This window comes from Artemia franciscana, chromosome 7, assembly GCF_032884065.1.
Source record: "Artemia franciscana chromosome 7, ASM3288406v1, whole genome shotgun sequence".
In the NCBI taxonomy this organism is placed as follows: domain Eukaryota; kingdom Metazoa; phylum Arthropoda; class Branchiopoda; order Anostraca; family Artemiidae; genus Artemia; species Artemia franciscana.
Window position 1 is genome coordinate 40,117,332 of NC_088869.1, and position 22,117 is coordinate 40,139,448.

General features: G+C 35.3%; 1 protein-coding gene across 1 annotated transcript in view; it reads right to left on the bottom strand.

Annotated features, from left to right (window-relative positions):
* Positions 1-420: 420 nt before the first annotated feature.
* The window catches only part of LOC136029285 (beta-1,3-glucosyltransferase-like), a gene marked incomplete at its 5' end in the record, with an annotated part of 32,583 nt that continues 10,886 nt past the window's right edge, over positions 421-22,117 (bottom strand). The window contains 4 exon segments of the mRNA XM_065707540.1: positions 421-4,901; positions 10,251-10,366; positions 13,015-13,168; positions 18,711-18,846. Of these exon segments, the coding sequence (XP_065563612.1) occupies positions 4,606-4,901; positions 10,251-10,366; positions 13,015-13,168; positions 18,711-18,846 (702 nt within the window).

Consider the following 22,117-nt stretch of genomic DNA (forward strand, 5'->3'; position numbering starts at 1 on the left):
CTGTGGTGGCGCAATGGGTTTGATCCTAGCATGGTAATACGGAACCTAGAGCGAACACGGCTATAGAAACATACTGCAGAGTCGACGCAAGGACTTGAGTAGTCAAGAAGCGTCGTTAATCCGATAAACTACCGTTAAAACGTTAGTTAATCCGATAAATACTACCTTCAACAGAACTCCACATTTTAACAAATAAAAAATAGTGGTCTATTTCTGCTCACTAACATTGCGCTGTTTGCGGTGCTGTTTTTTTTTTACTCCTATTGCACTCGTCTCAACATTTACATCTTCCAACTAGTCTCCTAAATTCTTTTATTTTAAAAAGCCTTTTATTCCATTATTCCTGTTCATCCCCAATACCATTTATGCCTAGCGCGAGACTATTCCGTCAATAATTATCACCAGTTTAAAGAAAAATGCTACAGACGTTAACATTTATTAGATAAAATTGATTAAGTCGAACAGTACAATAAAAGTGATATGATTAAGTCCAAAAAGGCAAAAAGATAAAGTGACAACAACGACAATTCAAATTTAAAATAGATTGTCAATAAAAAACAGAGAAAGGTATCATAAAAAGTCAAAAATATAACAATAAAATGGCTGACAAGTATAAGGTATAAAAATGAATTTTCAAAAAGTTGAAAAGTATTTTAGAAAAAGAGAAAAACACGAACAAGAAAAACAGACACTTTTAAAATATATCAACATGCCAGAAACCATAGAGTTAGGAAGTCAAAGAGGCCGGGTTACCCTGCATAAGTACATGCTTTTAGTACATAAAGTAGTAAAAAAAATATCTTAATCTGCTATATGTACTGACTTAGTACTTATGTGTGTGAGATTTCATTTGCTTTTTGTTGCAAATTCACGCACCACGACATACTGTGACGAGTACGACATCTGTCATGATATTCGATAGATGTCTCTAATCGTGAAGGGCATGCGGAAGCCAAGGAAGAATTGAGAGCTTGAGCCTCGTCTTGATTGATATCATTCAACCTGCCACCAGCAGAGCTGTTTTTTTGGTTGAGCAGCCAATCATAGCCTATGAATTTTTCGAAGGCTATCCAATCATTTTGGCTATCCAAAAATGACCCTCCTCTAAAAAATGCTGCTGACAGGGAGAACGATGCCAATCAAGACGAGAATATGGCGATTGCGATTACCAATCAAGACGGAATATGGCGTTCGTTCATTCAACCCAAGGGCGTTAATTCGCAAAAGAGCGGGGGGGGGGTAAATTATTTTCCACAGTTCAGTGGAGGTACTATAGCGAACCCTCTTGTCCTTGCTCTCAATTGACGCCCCGATGCAACCACTACCAGCGAGAGCCTTGAGGCTAACCCGGCGTAGAATGAGTTGGAGAGTCTAACCGATTCCTGTAAACGTAAGTGAACACTTCAGCTGCGCCCAAACTACAAGGGGTGGGAGTAAAATCACCATAAGAAAGGGAATCATCATTTCAAATGATTAAAAATCTAAATTAATCTAAAGTGTAAATTAGCAAATTTAGTAAGCCGAAATGTAAAAGCAGGCGAATTAATTTCGAAAAAATTCAAATTTTCATTTTTTGCTTTAATTATGATCCTCGGAAAGAAGGAATCAAGTTCCTGACAGGTAGCAAAATTACAAAAAAGAACTTGAAACTATATTAATTATAAAGCTATGATGGAACTAATTATACAACATCAATTATTCATAATAAACTTATTATATTTGGTTATCAATCTACCAAGATCAATCTCTTGCAAGGAGAAGTCTGATTTTAAGTTCTTTTTTTGCTATCCTATCCGTTCTTTACGATAAGCATTAGTTTGGTACTAGTTTCTTCATTTGAATCCTTTCTCTTTATAATTAAAAAATTGATTATAAATAACGAATTGATTATAATTATATTGCATTGGTGATTTCTCTTTTCAACATAATTATAATTAGAAAAAAATAATTGTATATGAAAAGAATTAATATAAATTTTATTGAACTATATTACAATTAAATTGAACTAATTGGCTATTTTTCTTTGTGAAAATGAATGGGTTAGCCGGGACCAACTTATAAAGGCTTTTTTCGACGATAAATTATTTTGAAGATGAGAGTATTATCAAAGCTCTCGATACACTTCTTTATTCAAACTGTTTTGTGAGAATAGATGACCTAGTCGAGGAAATCCTCTAAGCACTCATCAAACCCCTTTATGAGATCAATTACGTTCAATGAGAACGGTTCCCCGGCTTCTTCTAAATGTCCTCTTCTCTTCATGAAAGGGTTTTCTACTTATTTTATTTTTTTATGGATTGCCTAGCAATTATTCTTTATTCAAACTTCCTAACTGGAATAAATCAGCTTGATGAGGTAATCCTCATCAAAACCCTTGGCATTATAAAAAGAACAATCACTAGTAGGTCACCTATAGTGATGACTAAATTATATAAGGCATTTGTTAGGCCTAATTCGGAGTTTGGCATGTGTGTTGCTAGTTCCCTTAACAAAGGTGACCAGCAGAAGTTAGAAGTAGTTCAGAGACGGGGTACGAAAGCAATTGACGGATGAAAATATTTTAACTACTCATCCCGTCTGAAGAGACTGAAACTCCCTACTCTTGTCTACAGACGTAAAAGAGGTGATATGATTATAACGCATAAGCTCCTGAATTCTAACCCTCCATCAAATAAGCCATTTCAACTTGACCAGTCTGCCAGAACTAGGGGGCGTAGCCGGAAACTATATCAGAAGAGAGCTGCCACTAGACTACACAATAGCTTCTTCACTAAAAAATAGTGAGTTTGTGGAATTCGTTTACCAAAAAAGCGGTCACTAGCTCCAGTACTGCTGCCTTTAAAAGAGCCCTCCATGGAGAATGGTAATCAGAGCCGTGGCAAATTGAGTGGGATGCCGTTGACACGTCCAACCATCGTCATCAATAACCACTGATTTTAAGGATTTAATCCTTATTTCGCTGGACAATGCGATTTAAGGTAATTTAAGGTAAAATATTTTATGAAAACAGAGAAATTTAATGCTAACGGTGCTCCTCAGGGTCCTATCCTATTTGTGGAAGGGTTTTCTACCTTTTTTGATATGAATTGGCTAGCAATAACGAAGTGACTTTCCACATTCTTTTTTTGTACTCGCACCTGAGTAGCCTACTGAAACATAAAAATAGAATCATGCGCGATAGCACGATAACGTCTGCTCAAGATGAACCGCCCACGCTGATCCATAGCTAACCAGCACAAATTTGATTAAACTCACGACGAGTTTAAAACATACGCATCAAAAGGAAATATAAAACAAAGTTAATTTGAAAAAGAAAAGACAACACTGGTCTTAAAAGTTATACCAACAAATAAACTACCACTTGCATTTTGTGGAATAACAGTTAGTACACCAATTTGGCTATTATTTAATCACTTGTTTATCGGACAACTGAACTGTTTCAAACTAAGATGCCATATTAAACCCTTATTTAACCTTTTTTTAACCATATTTATCAATAAACTAGTTTACTAAGTCCAAGAAAGTAAGAAGAAACGGAAGGTAAAAATTATAGACGTAAATTTAAAATTAATGCAGTAAAATTCGGACTTTCTTGTGCCATGTTTTTCAAGATGACAACGACAGTATATCATCATTAAACCCTTTTTATAAGTCGAAGAGTCGCCTTTAGTGTTAATAAGAAAAGAAGAAACACCAAGTAAGAAATTAAATAAGAAAAAGGAAAGTCAAAATCAATGCTAAAAAACATATTTCGCCAAGCGCTTTGTAGGATGAAAACGGCAGTATATCATCAATCAAGCCTTGATTAATGATATCTAGGGCCTTGACTGGGCTTTAACCTCCATCCCCGAGAATTTTTGTCCAACTCGGAAAAAAATGACAACATGCGTTTTTAAAGCTCTATTTTGTAAGCCCCCCTCCCCACAAAAATCCTGGATACGGCCTTGTCATCAATAGTTTTACTAAGTCCAAGAATCTCAATTAGTGTTAATAAAGAAAAGGAAAAACACTAAGTAACAAATTGAAAAAGAAAAAATTAAAAATCAAAGCTTAAGCAAATTGAATATGTTGGCGTAGTCGTTTTCAAAGTAAAACGCCGGTATATGACAAATAGATTATTTTACCCAATAATTAAAGTAAAAAAATCTAACAAATGATGAAATACTAATAGTAAAGTGAACAAGTAAAGTAAAATTGAGTACACTTCTGTTTGGACTCAGCAAAGTAACATACATTATTAGAGAAAGAGAAAGGTCAAGAAGAAACGAATATAGAAAGAGAATTTAGTAAGAAGAATAGAGAAAGAGAGGGGGTAAAGAAGAAACGAATACAGAAAGAGAACTGATAAAAAAGAAGAATAGAGAAAGAGAGGGGTAAATAAGAAATGAATACAGAGAGAGAATTGAGAAAGAAGAATAGAGAAAGAGAGGGATAAAGAAGAAACGAATACAGAAAGCGAATTGAGTAAGACGAATAGAGAAAGAGAGGGGTAAAGAAGAAACGAATACAGAAAGAGAGGTAAAAAAGAAATGAATACAGAAAGAGAATTTAAAAAGCAGAATAGAGAGAGAAGAAATGAATACAGAAAGTCCCTACAAAAAGAACTTAAAGCTCATCTTTACACTGTCTGCTCTTTCCAAACCATTCATCATAAATTTGAAGAGGGTCAACATTCAAGTGCTTATGAAAAGAAACAACAAATTCAGATTTCAGGCGAATGCTACTGTAGTCAACAGGTCTTGCTTGATGAAAACCATCGTGATGAATAATTTCAATTTTATGCCAATTTGCACACGCTCCAAGGTACATATCGTCCGGTGTGTCATCTGCTGGGCAACGGGTACATCCTCTATTAACTAGTTCAACCACAGCTGCTTTGCTGAAGACCATTCCGCCACCTCCTACGAAAAACGCAGTACGAGACAGCGTTGCCAAAATCTCAATTAGGTACTTTTTGGTTATCAGAAATACCCAAGAATGTGAAGTTAGGTTAATCCTAATGAAATATAACAAAACACGATGATAAAATAATATTTTAGAAACAAAAATTATGGAAACCTAACCCAAAATAAAGTAACCTAATCCCCCTCCTAATGTGCAATAATACAGCCAAAATTATACAAGTCCAATGTATTCTGTCTAAGTCCAATACATTGTATCATATATCATTGTTTTTGTAGCCCAATACCCGACAAGTACCTACAATTATACCGTTTTTGATACAATTTAGAGGTCCTGGTACAAAGTGATACGCTTGAAAACTTCATTATTCAAACTGATTTCGTCGGCCCATTTTGGTCTTATTCGCTCATTTCTAACTCTGATATTTGCTTTAGATTTACTTATTTCCAAATTTCTATCCCCTCCCCCCTGAAATTTTCCTATTTAACAAACCGATTTTTATTTTAACAGATTATTTTTATTTTATAACAATTATATTTTAACATTTTTATTTTTTATTTAAACAAAACTATTAAAATTTAACAAAACCAATATAACCAGAATTTTGACGTTTTTAAGTAACCCCCATCCCTCAACAAATCCTGGATACACCCTTGCCCAAACCTTCTTTAAGTATGGCAAGTAAATAGCTAAAACAAAATTAAAATGTATTTTAATCAAGTTATTAATTTGATTATTATGATTCAAATATAATTAAACATGGTTTAAAAGTAATTTTGTTTATTAAAATTGTAATTGTTGATAAATTATTATTTAATCAAATGATCAGGTAATTGTAACCAAATAAAACAGAAAGATGCAATAGACAATAAGCAAAAATTCGAAGGTATAGGTTGCGAGGTGCTGAACAAATAAATCAGTTATTAAGTAAATAAACAAACAATAAGAAAATACTAAATTATAAAATCGCTAAGAAAGGAGGGAAACGAGGACAATAAACAGCCAATGAAAGAGTTGAAAAATCCTGGAAATATTTCGGTCATTTCCTCAATGCAGAATAAAACTGATAAAAATATAAAAATCAAACCTTAAAACAAAACAGAAAACTAAAATAGGATGACCCTCTCTGAGTAACGGTGAAAGTGTAACTCACCGTTACTTAGAAAGGGTCATCCTATTTTTAGTTTAGTTGTAGCTATTCAGTTAGTTCCCTTTTTTTAGTTATTGTAGTTTCAGTTTGTTAATTATTATTCTAGTTTTATACAGCTAGCTATATTAGTTAGATTTTTTTACTTATTTTAGATTGACTTTAGTTAGTTTAATTTTTGGAATTTTTTTTATTCTGTTTTATCTTCATTAGTATTCTTTATTTATTGGCTAAAAATTCCATTCAGAACAAGAGATAAGAGCTCATATGGCACTTGTGACGCGGTCGGAAGAGCCAAGAGCTCATAGAATCAATAGATTGCTTTAAAAGGATAATCGGAGGCTTAATGCCAGTCGGGATTTAAAATAAGAGCTCTGAGACACGATATCCTTCCAAACGTCAAATTTCATTAAGTTCCGATCACTTCTTCGTAAGTTAAAAGTACCTCATTTTTTTTAATTTTTCACAACTAACCCTCCCCCCAACTCCCCCAAAGAGAGCGGATCCGTTCCGGTTATGTCAATCACGTATCTAGGACTTGTGATTATTTTTCCCACCAAGTTTCATCCCGATCCCTCCATCCTAAGCATCCCCCCAAGGATTTTAGATTTTAGGCCCCCCCCCAAATCCCCCCAATGTCACCGGATCCGGTCGGGATTTCAAATAAGAGCTCTGAGACACGATATCCTTCCAAACATCAAATTTCATTAAGATCCGGTCACTCCTTCGTAAGTTAAAAATTCCTCATTTTTCCTATTTAACCGTCCCCCCCACGCCCCAGATGGTCGAATCGGGGAAACGATAATTTCTAATTTAATCTGGTCTGGTTCCTGATACGCCTGCCAAATTTCATCGTCCTAGCTTACCTGGAAGTGCTTAAAGTAGCAAAACCGGGACAGACAGACAGACCGACAGAATTGGCAATCGACATATATCACTTGGTAGATACCAAGTGCCATAAAAACAGTAGAATTAGTCATTTAGTTTTGCTATTTATTTTTCATTTAGACACTTTAGTTTTAGTATATAAGTTTGTTTTTACTTTGATTTTAAATTTAGTTCTATTGAATTTAGTTGTCAGTTCAGTTTTTTTTTATAGTTTTTATTTTACCTTTATTGCTGCTCTTTTCAACACCGTTGAAAATTTTATTAGAAAAACAAAAGAAACAGTTGTTTAGTTAGTTTAGTTTTTTAGGTCTTTTGTCTAGTTATTGTAGTTAGTTTTTTTAAGTTATTTTAGTTTAGTTTTAGCAGTTTAGCTGTTACTTTAGTTTTCTAGAAACATATTTTTCATCTTATTATATCTTTAATGTTATTCTTTATTTATTTGCTGAAAATTCCATTTAGAAAAAGAATAAAACCAGTATTTCGTTACTTTTTGTAAGTTATTTTTGTTATTTAATTATTTTAGTTTTAATATTTTACTTTATTTTTATTTTAGCTTTACGTAATTACTTATATTTAGTTATATTGGATAGTTTTTTTTTTAACTATATCAGTTTATTTTTCGCTCGAAATCTTTTTTTTTATTTTTTGATAAAATTTAATTTAGAAAAAACAGTAGAGCCAGTTATTTCACTAGTTCAGTTCCTTTATTAATTTTTTTTAGTTATTTTAGAATTAGTGAATTAGTTTATTATTAGTTAATTTTATGCACCTAGTTATGTTTATTTATTTTAGCTAGTTTAGTTGTCATTTAAGTTTTTTAGAATTTAGTGTCATTTTATCTTTATTACTTTTCTTTATTTATTGGCTGAAAGTTACATTTACAAAAACAACAGGCTTCTCTTCTTGCATGCTTAACGAATAACGTGATCGCCCCCATACAGTAGAACCAATCAGGTTGGAAAAGGCGAGGCTTCTCATTCCGATATGTGCTTAACAAATAATGTGATTGGTCTGCGAATATACGTCACAGCAGACTTGCGTCTGTGAAATTACGGATAAAATTAATTCGCATATCGTCCTTTTTTTTACCAGCAAAGTAACAGGAATTATTCATATCGAATTAGTAACAGGAAAATTTATAGTTATAACCATGGAGCTTCACCTCTTCGACGCATTGTAACATCAAGGAAACGTAATTGCTGGAGACAAATAACGCCATCCTTTAAAACCTGATTGGTCCTCTGTTACAGAAGTTTACGCCACAAACCAGTAAAAAGCCAAAAGTCCAACCTCCTAAAAACCTCATTGGTTCCTGCATTAAGCCAGTAAAAAAAAAGTTAAATTCCACCTGATTTGTCTTCTTGTGTGAGATTTTACCCCAGTAAAAAGAGTGAAAAGGTATTGAGCAGAACACTTTGAGATAAAATTTTAACGGCTTTCTGACTAAATTCTACCAAAACATACTTTATAGCACAACTATAGCATTCTGTGTCAATTTCCACTTCACAAAAAAAAACTAAAATGAACTGAAAGGCAAGCAACATTTTTTTTCAATAATATCCTCATCCTACCTCATAAACCAAATTTGAGTGCTTTTTCTAGTGTGATGATTAGTTTGAAACTGGCAGAGATTTCCTTTTGAGCTACATCAACGAAATTTTTTTTTGCTTAAATCCCCAAGAGGATTTAACGATGAAATGACCAAATGTACGGCATTGTACATGGAATTTTAAATTGTGCCAATAACAGTACAATTGTACCATGTTGGCAATGCTGATTTCAGTCTGGTTGAGTTTTCAGTCTTATTTGCTTCCCTTAGAAAAGCCAAGATCAATCTAATTAGCAGGAAGATGGTAACACCGACCAAGCTCAACTTTTGGAATCTCAACTAATTTCCTGTAGTTTTGGGTTCAACACGATTGTCAAACATGTTAACATTTGAATTAAGTGTGTTTGAATTGAATCCGAAATTAATTCAAAGGAGCTAAAAAATTTTAATTTAGTGTCAATGTCATAGACAACTTTGTGTTACAATGAATCTTCTGTTGTTTTTTTTCACAGTTTAGTTTTCCATCCATTAACCTACGTGTTAGTTAAGTTAACTTGATTGGCTTAATTTTAAACCATTAACTTCGGGCCAAGTGTTAAGAAAATTCTCAGGAAGGCGTTGATCAATTTCTTTATTTAAGCAAGATCAGGATACCTCCAAACGATAAGCACTTCATGAATACATATCCTCGTCCCCTCCCCCCAAAACAGAAAAAATGATGAAAATCATTCCCATAGATCAGATGATAAAAAAATCTGGTTGCTGTAATTAATTCAATAATGAATATACATATTTAATTTATCACTTTAATGAATCAAAAAGTTATCATCCAATAGAATCAAATATTTATCAATTTATCAAATATAAAATCGTCAAGTTATCAAAATTATTAAATAATCAAACCAATCAATAGGATAGTTTTATTTAAAGAAGAAGTAAATAAATTACTAAAGTAATTTAATCGCTGCTTAATTAAAGAATGTTTTAGATCTAGTGACACACAAATTTTTTTTTGTCAGAGCTTATGAAGTCAGGCGAGTGAAGCTTTTCTAATTTCTAATCATGGCTTCCCAATTAAAAAGAATCACCAATAAATTTAGAAATTTATTTATACGGGGTCAATTGGGAGTTTCGAGGAGGAAGGGAGGGAGAAGAACTGTTTGCCCGTGCGGACGTCGTATGCAGTCGTATGTTGTGTCTGCGAATAGTTTATTGGAGAAGTAATCTAAACGTAAGACTTCTAGACGTAAAAATAAAGAAGGTAGACACGTAGAAGGCAAAAATAAAGCAGGTAGAAGCGTAGAAGGTAAAACTAAAGAATGTAGACGTGTAGAAGATAAAAATAAAAAAGATGGACGTGTAGAAGGTGAAAACAAAGAAGGTAGACGTGTAAAAGGTAAAAATGAAGAAGATAGAAGCGTAGAAGGTAAAAATAAAGAATACAGACGTGTAAAAATAGAAAAGGTAGATGTGCAGAAGGTAAAAATAAAGAAGGTAGACGTGTAGAAGGCAAAAATAAAGAAGGTAGACGCGTAGAAGGTAAAAACAAAGAAGGTAGACATGTAGAAGGTAAAAATAAAGAAGGTAGATGTCTAGAAGGTAAAAACAAAGAAGGTAGAAGGCAAAAATAAAGAAGGTAGACGTGTAGAAAGTAAAAGTAAAGAAGGTAGACGTGTAGGAGGTAGAAGATAAAAATAAAGAAGGTAGACGTGTAGAAGGTAGACTTCTAAAAGTTAAAAAAATAAAATTAACAGCTGTACTAGCCTGTAATGTAGTCATATCCAGAAGAACGGTCATTCCATCCATAGCCATATCGCTCACCAATGATCATAGGTTTTCCGGTATCGAAATCCGATAGGACTTCTCTCAAATTTTCCAAGCTTGAAAAGAAAATGGGGATTGTTTCTACTTTAGAACAAAGATGAATAGAATACTGGAAACATCCTTAGTATCATAATGCTAAGATGAAGATCACTAAATTGAACACATATTTTTGTTTTATTACTAATACTACTACTACTAATAATAATAGTTTATTGTTGCCCTTTGCACACAACAAAGACGCACTAAGACGAGGATAAAAAAAAGAAAAAAAAGGAGACTTAGCATAAATTTAACTTTTATTTAAAGATGTTACAATAATTATGTCTATTTTTATAAAATAATTACATTTTATAACTGAAAATTCCATTTCAGCACTCATTCAACAATGGTCAAATACTATAAGATTCGAAAACTTACGACACTAGGCACTTCACAAATACCACATCAGTGGAAAATCGAAAATTCTATTTCAGTGGTCAGCAAACCTACAAGACAGATCATAAATTTTTGGACGAATCTTAAAAACACCGTACTATCAAAAAATGTCAGAGGAAAAGAATGTCAAGAACATCAGAGGATTTGCTTTTTATCAGAGGCGGAGAAAAGTTCCCAAAAAGAAGGTCAAGAACAACACATAAGGAGCAAGAAACGCGTTATATAACCAACCAGGGGTTCTCTTATCAAATTGGCCCTTTACCATGGCGAGAAGTCCGTAAGATTTTCTTTGTTTTTCTTTTAAAGAATCAATTATAAGCCGTCTTGTTGATCTAATTGACGTTCCAAATGGACCGCCTAACTACCAAACTGACTACTCCTAACAACTCACAGCAGCACCAAGCCGCCCGAGGCTAACACCGCTACGCACACAACTACTCCATCCAATCTATTCAAAGCCTAACTCTTTATCCCATCCCAAGAAGTCCCAGTATCCTTTAAATCTTTCTGTATGACCTCTCCCCATTCCGTTGGGGGACGACCTGATTCTCGTTTGGCCCTAGATGGATGGTCGAAAAGAACAGCTTTAGGCAATCTGTCATCCTTCATCCTTAAAACACGTCCTGGTCATCTCAACTTATCTTACATTGTAGTCCTACAAAGTAGGATAAAACTACAGTTTTTTGCAAAGCTTGCTACTTGAAATACAATCATTAGAGCCATACTTGACAACTGTCATTACCATTGCTTCAAATCTTGGTGGGACATGTCATCTGACTATTCTTCACAGATTTTTTCGACTCTGAAAATCACACAGTACCTTGGTTATTCTACTTGTTGTATGTTCATTGCATCTACCATCTTCACTAAGAATACTTCCCAGTATTCTTAATCAAGTCCAATTAAAAACTTAATCAAGTCCAATTAGTATTGGATTAGAGGATTTGTTCCTATTAAAATTTTGATGTTCCACAAGAGTTTACTGTTAAACACTTCCAAAGTGTCAAATTTGGCACTGAGCCAAATGACAAGCCGAAACAACTTCAGCCCAAACACTGAGTTTACACCTAATGCCCTTGAACGCATTTTTGAGGGTGAAACATACCTCAAGCATCCTTTCTTAGTGACAGGGTAACTTGTCATGTTTCAAGTAAAATTAAGAACATACAATGCGAGAATATAGAGAATAAAACGCTCCTATGTGGTTAGATTGCCTCAGGAGGATGGTCCAAAACTAAATGAGCGGTGTGAAATGAGGTATGATAGAATAATCTTCTTCTTCTTCTAGCTCTGTCTTCTCCAACCAGCCAACAGTTACTGCAGGTGTTGCTTCAGTGCTTCTGACAACACAACTTTTGACTTTTGCAACCATCATTTTCTAGCCTGGTAGTGCATCACTACAATGGGTACCGCATGTGAATCAGTTCCTCAACCAAATATTCCAGACTTTTCATATTCAAGAAATTTGATGAGGCAGAAAAATTAAGAAAGTGAATTCTAAAGTTTGGGCTTAAATGAAGCTAGAACAAATTACCATTTTTAGTTTAATTTTTGATTGTTTTGGGAATAGTATGATTGCATTTCTTATTTAGTTTTTGCTTCGTTCTTCTTCCATTTCATTGAACTAATTAATGAGACAATTACCCCTCTCCCGTTCAAGCAAAAACTTCTTACTGGAATTCAGATAAAATCCGCGAAAAACAAACAATACAAAAAATCTACGAAAATGTTATTTTTGCAAAACAATTAATGACAAACAACTAAAGCCAATTTTGTGTTGTTTTTTTCAACAAAATACCAGAACACCATAGCTGGGGAATAGGTATTTAGGCTTAACAGTTAGGAATCGAAACCGAGTCTTCTGAAATCTTAGGAGATGAAGTCAGGCCTTTAATGATGTACCCAAGACACGTCCATACCGGAAATCCTTGATGATCCACGTATCTCCAACGTTTTGAACAAAAATAAATCTGTAGCGTAAAATAGTTACTTCTTAGTGCCTAAGAATTCATCCACCCAGAAACTAATCTTTTGCGAAGTGGCCTACTGGGCAAAGGAGATCTATGAAATGTTTGAGGGGAACAGATTTCGTGGCAACCCTTTTTCACGACGGTATCCCTATCACTGTTTCCACACCAATAAAAAAAGAGAATTTTAGTGGTATTTGGGAATTTGGTTTTAGGTAAACCAAAGGGTTTTAGGGTTTTGGGAATTTTGGTTTGGGAGTGGTTTTAAGGAATTTGGCTATAAAGAGCAAAACTCATCCTACCTGATTATCGTGTCATCATCGGCCACAAGGAGCCACTTTAGAACTGAATCCTCCAGCATCAACTGGCTGAAATATTCCAAAATAAAAGCAGTTTTACCACAGTGGCCACGCTCAATGTTCTTAATACCAGTGGATAAAGTTGGAATTGATGGATCTGAAGAAAAAACGGCGATTTATTCTAATCATATTGATAATAGAGACGACGCGACGAATAGAGCTGCACCTGAAGAGTCTGAGGCCTGTGGTTCCAACCTCCCCATCGCAAGACCGAGGAGTGAAGCCTTTGAGATACATTAAATAAAATTAAATACATTAAATTATTAAAACTTTAAATCAATAGGAATTATTATGCACACGAGGGGACTGTCCCCTCCTCAACTTCTCACTCTTTACGCTAAAACTTTCCTTCTTGTTAAAATTCTTTAAGAACAACTGAAAATAAAAACACAGTAGTCTCAATGAGACTTTACACCAATTACACCAATCTACACCAATTCGGCTTTACACCAATTAGCCATGGCTCACAGGTTTTTCATCACTTCCAACAAGTTGATTTAAATTTTTAAGTTTATTCTTAATTGTATGATTCAGATCTTGATCTTGGCATTCACTGTGATCTTGAACTTGTCCTAATGTAGCAGAAATTTAAATGAAGAAGAGAAGAAACCAACCCTGATTCAAAAATAAAAAACTAAAAACCGTTAAATCATGCCATTTCTGACAATAAAAAAGTGCGTATGTAGGTTTTTATTGATTATTATCGTTTCTTTTTGAATAGTCTAAGTAATTGAAAAAAATTCTAAGTTTAGTGAAAAGTTCACAAAAATTCAAGAACATTTGTGAATATGGGGGAGGGTATCTCATCCCCCGCGTGCGTCACTGATCAGTACAATTGTCAATGACAGATTCGGTCATAAAATAGGTTTTAAATTTTCATATTTCATTTTGATGTGTGTCGGTTGCATAAGTAGTAAGTACTTTTTGAGTTGTGTACTTGTAAATATTCTCCTGATTAATTTGATTTATTGTTACGTTTTAATCTAAAACAAGAAGCTTCATTAAAGCGCTAAAATACTCAGCATAACGAGCTAGGAATTGAACTGAGAGCAGATCCCCCTCCCCTACCGTTTTCATATCATGCCAGAAAATCCTCGTTCGAGGAGTTTCCCAGGAAAAATTTCCTCTGGAGAGTTATTCCAGTGCAGAATCCCTCAGGCAGAAAATCCGCTACCCCCCCCCAAAAAAAAACAACATTTGTATGCTTCCCAATAACCAATACTGCATGTAGGCAAATTGTATAGCTTACAGTCCTGCCCCAGGGTCTACAGGGGTCATGTCATCCCCAGAGGCATAGTTATTGGCCCTTTCAACAATGCTGAATCAAACGGCTATTTCAAAATTTTGATCGAATGTATTTGGGAAAAAAGAGGGTGTGGAGAGGGGGGGGGGGGGCTAGCTCTAATTCAATCCTTTTGGTCACTAAAAAAGGGCATTGGAACTTTCAGTTTCTGTTTGATTGAGTCCTCTCCCGATCTTCGAAGGTGATTGGCTCGGTACGATCAACTGAATCTGATTTTCATGAAGATCTCTTGAAATTTTTGGCCATTTCTTTCCCTTTTTTCCATAATCAGGAAAATTTTCTCCGGCGCGAAGCTTTTGATCAGTAACACTAAATATTTCATATGTTTAGAATCAGCATAAGAAGCCAATTCTTTTCATGTATTAATTCTTACAAGAATTTCCCCTTTTTTTTAATTTAGTTCACTATTGGGTCGAGTAGCTATTTGCAGTTTGTCATCATTAACTGTTCGATATAGCGAAAATACTGACAATTGCCAATAACTGTTGCTAATAACTCACCGCAGCACCAAGCCGCCCGAGGCCAACACAGCTAAGCACGCTCCTCCTCCAACCCAGTCTATTCAGAGCCTCCCTCTTTACACCCTCGCAGGAAGTTCCCGTTTCCTTTAAATCTTTATTTATGACATCCTTCCACTCCAGACGAGAAAGCGGGATTGAACCAGATTTTTCGTACAGCCTACTGTTTGAAATACGGTCAGTCAGCCGGGTATATGTCAGTATAAAATACTGACAAGACTTTATGTTTTGATAAATATAGCCAATACAGAAAAATACAGCCAATATATTTAAATATAGTAAATATAGATATATAAAAGTTCCGATTCTGACTCGGCTTTGTGCTGTATTAAAAAGAGCCAACACAGATAAATATAGATAAATATAGCCAACATAAATATAGATAAATATAGCCAAGATAATGATAAGGCTTTGTGCTCCAACGAGTTACTAATGTTAATATCAGTGTTTTACTATCATGTAAAATTGCAATTACCGACACACGGTTTTACTTAATTTATTATTATTGTGGATGAAATTCATTGTATCCAGTACTAAATAATGCTAGTGGATAAAGTTAGAACAGTGAGATCTATAGAGCAACCCTTGTTCCTACTATACCCCCAGAGACACCTAGGATATCCAGAAAGAGCTGCCAGTAATCTCTCATATGCAATGGCCTCCAGCCACATTCCAACTGGAGTTAAGACTATTTTGTTGATGAGCTTTAGACCCGGGTACGTGTGAAAACGTGCATTGTTCATCCCTTTTCTCCCTTGTTTTCCCTTGGATGCCGCTGCAATATCTTTTTGGGAGGTCAATCATCCACCATAGGGGTAAAACTTCCCAAGCAGCACCATCTTCGTTTGTTTATTACTTGCATTACTAGAGGCTGGCACAAGAAAGAGCGAGCTGCCTGGTTAGTAAGTCGATCTCTCCAGTCAGTACTAGAAGCATTACAGATAGGACCTGACAAGCTAACATAAAAGATATCGACGATATAAAACGAGGATGCAATAAAAACAAGATAATCATAATAACAAACGAATCGGACATAGTCTTAGAGTTAATTTAAAAATGGAGCCAATCTTCATGGAACCGTCGGAAGGGGACAGCATCCGTCAATCAATTTTGACTTTTCAGTCTTCCAGTTTTATTTCAAATCTTAAAACACCAAGTAAAACTGGAGTGGTTCTAGGAACTGGGGACTTGGTTGATTTACTTACTTCTACTTTGTACTTTCGGCATTTTCTCCATTTATCGTCTTACATCTTCATTGTAAGGCCTCTTTGCGTCACAACTTGTCACAGTCAAGTTCTTTATTCACAATCCTTCAAAGATTTTGGCTCGTTAGCCCATTCTTAAGAGTAAACGCAAAGTTTTAACTTAATGCCATCAGCCGGATTTAAGATACTGCAGATATGGGTCTTTGACAAACAGGATGCACAAAAATTCTCTAAATAACCCTTAATATTCCCCAAAGTTTCACCTTAATACCCTTAGCCCTTCGGACACACTCAGAATCAAACAGTCCCCCTTTTTTTAATTATATATCCTGCATGTAAATATTGCATCCCTGCAGACATACTTACTAAACCTCATGACTATTTTGAACAAGCTGGATTTTTCAAAATTTCGATCAGTGTTTAGGGGAGAGGAGACTTAAAAAAGGCAAGATGGCTGGTTGTCCTCCAATAACTCATCATCATACCCTGAAATTTTTTACTTAATAACACTAGCCGTTCCTTAGACACTGCTGATACACCTTTTTGACAACCAGCACACAAATAGGGGGTCTTAATTTTGGTCAATACCTCTCAACCATTCCTTAGAACTTCACCTTAATACACTCAGCCTTTTTGGAGACATAGGATCAAACATGCCCCCTTTACCCGATGAAAACTTGTTTTTAAACAAAAGGCAACTTGCATAACGTACAGCCTTTGCTACGGGGCTTTGATGGTTCATGTTAATTCCGGAGTTAGTTATTTGACCTCTGGACTATTTTGAACAAAATGGTTATTCTCAAAATTTTGATCGGATATGCTTAGGAGAAAAGAGCGTGGGAGGGGGGCTGGTCACCCTCTGGTCAATTTTGACTTTTAAAACCACCACTAGAACTTGAAATTCCCAATAAAATTAGCCCCCTTCGAATTAATCCTTCCATGTGAAGTGGGTCTGAAAAACAAAACATAATACATAGAAGCCTTATGGCTCTTTACTATGGGCAACGCTAGAACATTGCCTCTGATGTCGTAGACGTGCCATTTTTAGAGCCTGGATGCAAGGTTTCTTTTTATTTACCTTAATCCATCCCCTAAGTCGAAATTCGATATCCAATAGGCCCCTTAACACCACCTGGGGATTTCCCCTCGATATCGAAGGTTGATCCTGAGATAATGGAGATGTGTTATTTTGATAAACTGTGTACACATTGTTTCTTTCAGTCTACATCGCTACTATACCTCCCAGCATAAACAGAAGAAGAAGACCAATGACAGAATAAACAGATGAAATACTTGCATAAATAGAAGAAGAAGAAGTTCAATGAAACCTCAAACAGAAGAGCTGCATAAACAGAAGAAGAAGATCAATGAGACCATAAAGAGAAGAAATACCTGCATAAACAGAAGAAGAAGAAGATCAATAAGACCATAAACAGAAGAAATGAGTGCAAAAAAAATCTAAGGGACGACACTAGAAAAATGGTTCTTTTTATGGATCACTTATTTGCATTTTCGTGTTTTTGAAGATTGACATATATGTAGCAAAAAATCTAATTGTAAATGTTAATGACAGTGATACTTTTAAAATGCTTTATTGGTCTGTTTAGAGGATCACAGCTTCAAAGATCCAATCTTCAATAATTTAAAAGCCCGTTTTATGACATTCACCACATACACAATGCTATGGCTATCGGTTCTTTGGAAAAGATATAGGTATGCGTTTAAATTTTCTTAAAGGTAAAGGCAAGTTTTTCTTCTGCCCAGCATTAACTTTACAAGCAAGATTTGTTAAGTTGGAGGACATAGATGGACAAAGAAGACAGATCCTTGCGGTATATGGAATTTACCATACCCGGAAAGTTTAACTTAATGTCCTTAGACGTTCCTGAGTTATTACATACATGCCAATTTAACAACTACGATGTATTTAGCGTTTTTTAATTTAATTTAGTATCCCTGTCTTTAATTTAATTTTTAATTTATTTTAATTGTCATTTAATCGAATATAGTATAACTTCTGTAGCTTAGTATAATCTGGTATAACTAATATACATAATAATTACTGGTTCATTAGTAGTTATCATTTCATTTATTGTCAAATGAGCCAATTATCTATCAATATCTAAATGACACGCCAACAGAAGCTGTACCCGGGGGCAAATGTACTCTCTTTGCCTCCCCTAACTACGCCAAAGGTAACCTTCAGCTTTCCGTCTTTTAATACAAACTATTAATAAATTTGAAATTTGATAAGATTATTTTTTTTTAGATATTAGATCTCCTTATTTTCTGCCTTCGGCCGGAAGTACAATGCGTGGTTGTGGGCAGATCATCCAACGCTTCCTGAGTTTTTCCCAAAGATTTTTGCAGGTACCTATTTAGAGCTAGGTCGGCTCTGGCTGAGTTTACAGAGTCACACCATTGACCCCCCAAACAAAAATACCAAAACCAAACAGCCAAATGTCCTCAGGAATTCAAGTCTAGCGATCTAACCACTCGGCTAAGACGACTATCCTAATTAGCGTGAGAAATAAGTACAGAAAAGAATGCTGGAAACAGTTTTCGGAAATACAATTTTGGGAGGAAAACAGAGAAAATTCAACATATATTTACCTTCTATATCACTGAAAAACACAATCTTCTCGGCTGATTTACCCCAGGTTTTTTGAACAACCGGAACCCGAGAGGAATGAAATCCTGAAAATGTTTTGACACCAACAAAAATTTCATCCCTTCTAACTTTTGAACTCTGTAAGGAAATACAAACATTCGTATAAGAGCATAAAATAAACACCTATGAGCGGCAATGCTATAAAAATCGATTAAGTGGGTAAAGAAACAACGGGTAAAATGTCAAAGAAAATAATTGACATTTTTCATTAAAATCATCAGGCTAAATAATATTCAGAATTTTTTGTCTTCAATTATGTGCCTTGGGTTTATTGATTACAATATTTATTTCGGTATGTTTTTAGTATTGGTATATTGGGCCCCTAGCCCTGATTATGATGACCTTTTCATAAGTTTAAGATTGTTCCCTCTCTACATTCATTGCTACACCCCTGGTCCTATCTATTAAATAAAGATCTGTTTTTCCTTTCTAATAACTCCCTTTTAATATTTTTTTTTTGGCTGAGAATTCCTTCGCGTCTGGGAAGAATTCGCTAATTTGCTAAGTGTCCGAAAATACAGGCTGACTATGAGGTGTCGCGCTTGCGAGACAAAATTTTCAACCGTCGAAGACGGGGTGATCACGGGGAGCACCATCCCTTTCATTTGGACGGCAGAGCATCTCGCGCACAATCACCAGCATCGCAAATTGGTTCAGAGCCCACTGGGCGGCTTGCTGTGTATTTTAATGTTATTTTTTTCCTTTGAGTTCAGTTCACGATTTATATTCAGAGAAGTCAATAGTAAGTTTTCTTATTCTTTTATAAGTGCTTATATTTTAGTTTCTCACCAAAGTTATGGGTTTTGGGAAGTTTGATATGAGCTTCATATTGGAGGGTACTACTATGTTATTAAGATTTCTTCTACGAGAAAAGATACCTGGTGACATGACTCTAAAGATTGAGCCAGTTTTGTCAAGTACAAATAAGATCACCGTTCGGCAATGCCATCTGGTTTTCTCTCCCTCTAATCTCGCAGCAAGCGCGGGGATCTGAAGTGAGGTTTAGGAAGAGATTTCCTGAAAAATTTTCCGAAAGTTATCTTCTTCCAGAGAAGATCTGGTAGATAAGAAGGGTCTAATCGTAGAAGCCGTCGTTTATTTAGGTTGTTTTGCGTAGAATGTAAAGAGGGAGCTTCAGTAGTATTCCACCCTTTCATCCTCACCATCTATTACTGGTGGCCACCTTTAATAGTCATAAATAATATACTTAAGTTCACCCATCTATTACTGGTGGCCACATCTAATAGGTATAAATAATATATTTAAGTTCACCCATCTATTACTGGTGGCCACCTCTAATAGGTATAAATAATATACTTAAGTTCACCCATGTATTACTGGTGGCCACATCTAATAGGTATAAACAATATATTTAAGTTCACCCATCTATTACTGGTGGCCACCTCTAATAGGTGTAAATAATATACTTAAGTTCACCCATCTGTTACTGGTGGCCACATCTAATAGGTATAAATAATATACTTAAGTTCACCCATGTATTACTGGTGGCCACATCTAATAGGTATAAACAATATATTTAAGTTCACCCATCTATTACTGGTGGCCACCTCTAATAGGTACAAATAATATACTTGAAGTTGGCCATATTAGCTTTTATAAATTCAATATTTAGTTGCCCTAATAAATTTAATTATCTTGGAGGAGGAGAAGCTGTCGCTTCTAAGGAATGAGGATAAAAATTTAAAGAGCAATTTGAGTGCATTGCCACTAAAAAGCATTTTTGGATTTTATATAAAGCTTGCCAATTGGCTCCTGAGTGACATCTATATGTTTTCATTAATGTCGACAGAAAAAAAAATCACCAGAAAAATCAAGCGTTTCACTTTTCTTGGCATTCTTTCAATGTACTTATAGGGCAAAATTAGTGTGATTGAAAAAATTAGGGAAGAAGTGTTTGATATATTAAGTCGCATTATATGAAAGATAGTAAGTAAAAAAAAAAGGATAAAAATTGACAAAAAAAGGACTTCAATGAGCAGAAATGCTGTCTCCTGGCAAAGGAGTTTTCTTAATGGGGAGAACAAGTAGTGAAATCCGGAAAACCCATAGCAGATAAATTAGCTATGAAGAGGTTTTACAGCCCAAAAACGCCCGCAAAAACAGACCAAGACCAGAAGAATTATCCATTAATCAGAATCCCGTGCAAATGCTGTGTCGTTTACTAGACTATAATTTCCTTGAGGGGTGCTATTCCTCAAGTGGGAATAGAGTTGACCGCAAAGTCCCCAGTTTTTCCGGTACCCCTAAAGGGCCTAAACAGCCGTTTGCAGAGGCCGTTGTCCATAGATCTGGATCTTAAGTCCTGCTCCAGTTATCCTCCTATAAAGGATCCTCCCACGATGGTGTTCTGCGTCACCATACACTTTAACTCACTACTGAAAAAAGGTGTGTAACTCACGGGACGTGTGCACATACCAGTGAACCCTGCTGAGTGTATTTGAGGAGCCTTCTTCCTTCTCCATCTATTTATGACCGGCCGAAGGTACCCCAGTTTCTATTCTGGACCCCAGGGATAAAGTCCTCCCTTTTTCTATACCTCCTACGGAGGTACCTTACCTATCTATAGGGTATTCCCCTATCGCCACCTGGGAACATGCTACGTGGCCTGGGGGTGGCCTTTACTGAACATTAATCTCATAAATCTACTATGATAAGCCTAAATCTTAATAATGGTTTTAAAATGTTATATTGTGACCACGAAAAACGATTATTTATTTATTTTTATCTTTATCATTTTTTCAATGATAATACTGAAAAGGATGCTCCTCAACGAAAATACTTCCAAAAGGGGCATTTTCAAAACTAGTGGGAAGGGAAGGGGTGAAAACTCTGAGAGGACACATGGTTTCAAACATTTCACCAAACACGATTTCAAACAAACAAAAAAGAAAGAAACTGTATTGAATAATATTTTTTAGAATAAGATACCTAATCACTATATGATGAGAAATCCTTACTTTATGGTATTGTCTCCGGTTCCTGTTGTATGATCATTTTCTGGCTAAATTCTAGAATAGTGACTCTCCAGAGGGAGACATGGAGCGTGTATAGCTCCGTTGGCCTCAGTCAGCTTGGTTCTGCAGTGAGTTGTTAGTAGTAGTGGTAGTAGTAATTGACTTCAATCTCACTATTTTCGAATTTTCCGAAAGGGCCTTATTCCTAAGGCTATCATCATCTATTCAGTTTCACCGTAGGTGGCACTAGATATGCTTTCACATTCCATCATTATGTGGATCAAAGCCATTTTTCTCTTGTGGCAAGTTACCGTAGATTTTTGAGAAAAATTAAAATAAAAGGGCGCGCAAGCATATGTGCAATGGTGAGGTAT